This window comes from Bactrocera latifrons, unplaced genomic scaffold (assembly GCF_001853355.1).
Source record: "Bactrocera latifrons isolate USDA-ARS-PBARC rearing strain unplaced genomic scaffold, ASM185335v1 scaffold_19, whole genome shotgun sequence".
Lineage (NCBI taxonomy): Eukaryota > Metazoa > Arthropoda > Insecta > Diptera > Tephritidae > Bactrocera > Bactrocera latifrons.
Genome location: NW_017535407.1, coordinates 2,053,040 through 2,058,311, shown reverse-complemented (window position 1 = coordinate 2,058,311; position 5,272 = coordinate 2,053,040). Strand labels below are relative to the sequence as shown.

General features: G+C 39.1%; 1 protein-coding gene across 7 annotated transcripts in view; it reads left to right on the top strand.

Moving 5' to 3' along the window:
- The window catches only part of LOC108967513 (probable WRKY transcription factor protein 1), a 117,233-nt gene extending 112,081 nt beyond the window's left edge, over positions 1–5,152 (top strand). For all 7 annotated transcript variants that reach the window (XM_018930993.1, XM_018930988.1, XM_018930990.1 and 4 more), the window contains one exon: positions 2,573–5,152. In XM_018930993.1, the coding sequence (XP_018786538.1) occupies positions 2,573–4,473 (1,901 nt within the window). In that variant the 3' untranslated portion in view covers positions 4,474–5,152. The remainder of the gene's footprint in view (positions 1–2,572) is intronic.
- The last annotated feature ends 120 nt before the right edge of the window (positions 5,153–5,272 follow it).

Here is a 5,272-nt window from a genome sequence, read left to right as displayed (position 1 = left end):
TTATCAATTTTTATTTTCTAAAAAATTTACTTCTTTAGTATATAATATATGTGACACATATCCGCCAAATCCCCTTCAGCCTCCTTAAAATGCTTCCTTATACGCCTGTAAAAGCACATCTAAACCACAAACAACATCATACAACAATTACTAAAAATATATTCAGCAAGTAATTTAAATAAATCAAAGCAGACGCACGCATTACCTTCCGCCCGCATTTACACACACTCCTGATTACTTACACAAAAGCACACATATACATATGTAAATACAGACGTTTCTTATTACTTGGCTGCGCATTACATTACATTGCTACAAAGGCCTAAGGAAATTGAAATAAATAAAATTAAAATAAATTTTACTTCCTCTAAATTGCCTCGATATCAGCGCTGTTCCGCATGCAATAAATTATTTATGACATGCGTATATTCCCACACACATACAAGCATATGTCTGTATGTAGAAACGTACATGCATGAGCGCAGTAAGGCATGCTTGAGTGCATTGCATTTCCCATTTACATAGTTGAAGCGCTTGGTAGGCACACGTGTATGCAAGTATTTGCATAAGCATGCATTTTCATATACTTACTTACTTACGTACAATGTGCAAGCAAGCGCCGTTTGAGGTTACGTATACGCCCGGTCGGTGTCGCGCCAACATTCGGGTATACAAAACACTTGCAAGTATGCCGTAAACGATTGTACATGAGGAAATAATTTTTTTTTTTTTTTCATTTACTTGTGAATTTTGTTGTGATTATGTGGGCAGTTAAGGTAGCAAGAAAAATTTAAAATTAAGAGCAATTTTGCATAAAAAAGCAAAGTAAGCAAAAAATAAAGGGTTAATTTAGGGGAGTAAAATGTTTGATGGCAAAATATTATACATATAGGTAGACTTTGTAGATATAATACTTACTTACATAATATATATGTCTGTATATAACCATTATGTTTGTCAACATTTTTCTGACACTGAATTTTTCCTATATTAGCAGCTGATATAATACTAGATGAGCTTCTTTTCTTTTGATTTAAACCCAAAAAAAGATTTAAAAATAAAATGTGGACAATTTGGCAATTCTCAAATACTTTTTTTTGCTTTAAATGTTAATAGTTTGGCAACCATAAATTTTTTTAGAGAAATATTTTACTCAAAATGGTTGTAGGAACCCGTAGGGATTTTTAAAATAAAAGTTCACATTTTATGCAATCAAAAACAGTCCGGTAACCCTAAAAAATTAAAAAAAAACATTTTTTATTGATTTATAAATAATGTTTGTGGGAACAGCAGAGAACTTTTTTATAAAAGTTCTTATTTTATGCACTAAAAACAGTCTGGCAACCCTAAAAACATTATAAACATATTGTATTGTTTTACACAAAATGTTTGTGGCTACTTGCCATCTTTTGTTACAGTCAAAACAGTCTGGCAACCCTACAGAATTTATAAACATATTTTACTGATTTATTCCTAATCTTTGCGGAAACCTTAGGGCACTCTTTTATAAAAATTAAAATTTATGCAATTTAAAAACAGTCTGGCAACCCTAAAATTAAAAAACTAATAATAATTTGCATTTGGTTATATTTCGGGTAGTTAAACTTAAAAAAAAAAATTAATGGACTTAAATTAATTTAAAAAAATATTTTTTCTGCAAATATTCGATACATTTGGCAAACATAGTGAGGAAAATTTTTTATATCAATATTATTTTAATTTAATTTATTTATTTTTCTTTCTCTTAAAAAGCTTCATTATTATTTTTACTTCCAATAATAACCAAAATAAACTGCTTTTTGGCCATAAGACTCAACACGATTTCGTTACTTAGCTAAATGCTATCTGAAATGCGATCGAAATATCTAATTTATTGTAGAATTATATCTGCTAAAATCAGTAACTTACAAACAAAATTATGCAGAGATGTTAACTTGCGCCAAAAATACAAATTGAGAGCAAACAAAAGCCTGCAACTATATTGAGCCTAGCACATACTGCCAATAATGAAACTACGATGAAATAAACTGTTTGCAAAGCTAATTTGTACAAATAAACATGTGCCCAGCCAAATTGGCTGATTGCCTGCTATTTACTTAAAGGTACAGCAAACACAATAAAACAACAACAAAATCAATATTTACTTTTCGTTCGAACGCAGCGAAGTGACAACAACAGCTGACACTGTCATAACTTGCGCAGCGAAAGACAAATTTTTATTTATGTCTCCCCCAGAGGGATTAAGTCGAATGGGAATTCAGATTTTTCGAATATTTTGACTTGAGCGTTTTATGATTTATGCCAACAATGTGTACACACGTATGGGCAAGCGCTTTGTCGTGTCGACAATTTGCTAGTCAACGCGATAAGGCATGTAAAAGCAGAAAAAAGAAGTGTTAAGCGCGTGATGAGTTTGCTAACAATTTCACGCGCCTATGGCCAAGGACACGCACGCCTACAAGTTATGCATTTTAATTGTTGTTTTCCAATATAGTATATATTATTATTCAGCTTAACGTTTCACACGATCTTCCACTAATTAACGTACTCTTCCATCCTTTTACTCTTACAGACAATTTGTTGGCCACGCGCCACAATCCAGCCCATCGTAACAGCACCTCGAGCGACGCGGCCGCCAGCGACGATCTCAACTCCAGCTCCAGCAATGAAGATTTGAGCGCCGTCTATGCGGTGATGTCGCAACCGGACAAGAAAACTGGCAACAAGGCACGCAGAAATCGGCAACAGCGCCGCCGCAAGCGTTTGGACGAGCAGAGCGCCGACCAACTTCAAGCCATTCCCATGGATGTTGACGAGGACAGCAAAGAGAATCGACGTCCCGCACAACAACAACCACAACAACAACAACAGCAGCAGCAGCAACAACAAACAGCAAAGGCAACCAGCGTCAACTTGCGTAAGCAATGCACAAAGGCAGCCGCTTTGAAAGCGGTCAATAAGCACAACAGCGGCAACAACAGCAACAGCAATAACGCAAAATCGAATAGCGGCACACACGCGCTCGTCAATTCAGCATCGAATTCATCGGTATGCAGCGCGCTCTCCTCGGCATCGTCTACATATTCGCTCTCATCCTCGGCATCGAGTACTTCGTCGGCCGCGAGCTCACCCACCAATTCGGCGAATTGCTCACCCACTGCCTCGCCCACCGCCAGCAAACGTAATGCAGAGAATTTCCGCAAGATTGCACGCGCACTCGCACCACCGCTGCGCCAGCACACCAAACTAAATATGTCCGAGCACGAGTTGGTGCAACATTTGCGCCGTTACATCATCGATCCGAATTTATTGCGCGTCTACGGCTATCCAGTCGAGAGCGCTATACATGAGGGCTGCATCGAGATCTACAAGTGTCTGCCACGCCCCTCCGGCGTACATACACATCACTCGACAACCAAAACGGATGTCGTCAATACAGTCGACGGCTTGCAGGTGCACTATGCGTCGACCAGTAGCAGCAGCAGCACGACAACCAACACGGGTTTTAAGGCGCAATGGACGCTCGTCGGTGACAATTCAACCGATTCGGGTCAGGGTTCAGGCGACTCCAGTCCACCTTCAATGGACTCGGACTCGAGCGAGGCCGGTGAGGATGAACCGGCTACCACCACTGCCTGCTTCACACCCGATGGCAGCTATCAGATATTCTCACAGTACGATCAATCGTTGGAAAAGCAGTGTGTACGTTGTATGCGCACATTCCACGTCACCGAGACCGGAGAGTACCTCAGCTATGAGAGCTGTACTTTCCACTGGGGTAAATTGTATAATCTGTATACCGGCAGCAAGGGTTATACAACACAATACACCTGCTGTGCCGGCACCAAGGATACGGAGGGTTGCTCGCGCAATCCGCTGCATGTGTGGACCGGCGCTGTGGTCGGCATTAACGGCCCGTACACCGATTTCGTGCATACACGTGCACGTTGCGATGACAAGCCGACCAAAGTGTATGCGCTCGACTGTGAAATGTCCTTCACGGGGCGTGGGCTCGAAGTCACCAAGGTGACGGTGGTCGGTCACGATGGTCAGCTCGTCTATGAGCATTTCGTGCGACCCGAAGTCGAGATTGTCGACTATAATACACGTTTCTCGGGCATCACCGAGAAAGATCTCTGTGCACACTCGAATAAGAACGTCAAAACGCTAGCCGAAGTACAGCGCGATTTGCTGCAACTGATCGATGCCGAGACCATACTCATTGGTCATGGTTTAGACAATGATTTGCGTGTGCTACGAATAGTGCATAAAACGATCATTGATACATCGATCGCATTCCCGCATTCGAGTGGTTTCCCCTATCGGCGCGCGCTCAAGAACCTGACGAAGGCGTGTCTCAATCGCGACATACAGTGCAGCGATGCGGGCCACAGCAGTTTTGAGGATTCGCGCGCCTGCCTGGAGTTGATGCTGTGGAAAGTACGCAAGGAAATGCGACCGACGGCGTATTAAGCGGCAAGCTAGCGAATATTTAATATATGTATGTATGTTTGGGGGGTAGATGTGAAGCAGTGGGCTGTTTCGCAATGTGTGGTTGTTTTTGAGTGTGGGTGAGTGTGTGTCTGCGATTTTTTATACATACATATACATATTGTATATTGTGTTCGTATGCGTATATTGTAACTTTTGCTGGTTAAACTTGTAAATGAAAATGTTGTTGTTTTATTTTTTTATTTACAAGCTCTCGTTTCATTTCTTACTAATTAATCAGGCATATAAATACACTTATATACATAAATGCAATTATACATATGTTATAGTATACGTTGTCAAGTTGAAAACTTGCTTACGGGTCCAAACGCCGTTACGCCCGTGTGAATTAATTCAAAACCGTACCAGAAGAAAGTGGAAAATCTCTTTATTATTCAAAAAGCTGCTGATGTTCACATTACAAAAATGGAGCGGAATTTTAAAAAAAAATGTACTGATTTATTGCTGTGATTTTTTGCACTAGCGCGCGCTGTTCTCATTTATATCTTTCAGTTCACCACCTTCGTAAATTCAAATGAATCATGATGAGTGAAATCGAAAAAGGTTAAAAATTATCTTAATACACGAAATATAGACAAAAGTGAAATACATTCAATTTTTTTTTAATGATTTTATTTCAAAAATTTCAATATTTTTATCAAATGACCTTTTTTTAATTATTTTTTTTTTTTCTCAAAATATATTTTTTTTTGTTTCAAAAAATGTTCAACATTTTCTGAAATATTTCTTAACAAAATTTTTTAAAAATTAAAAAGTGAAA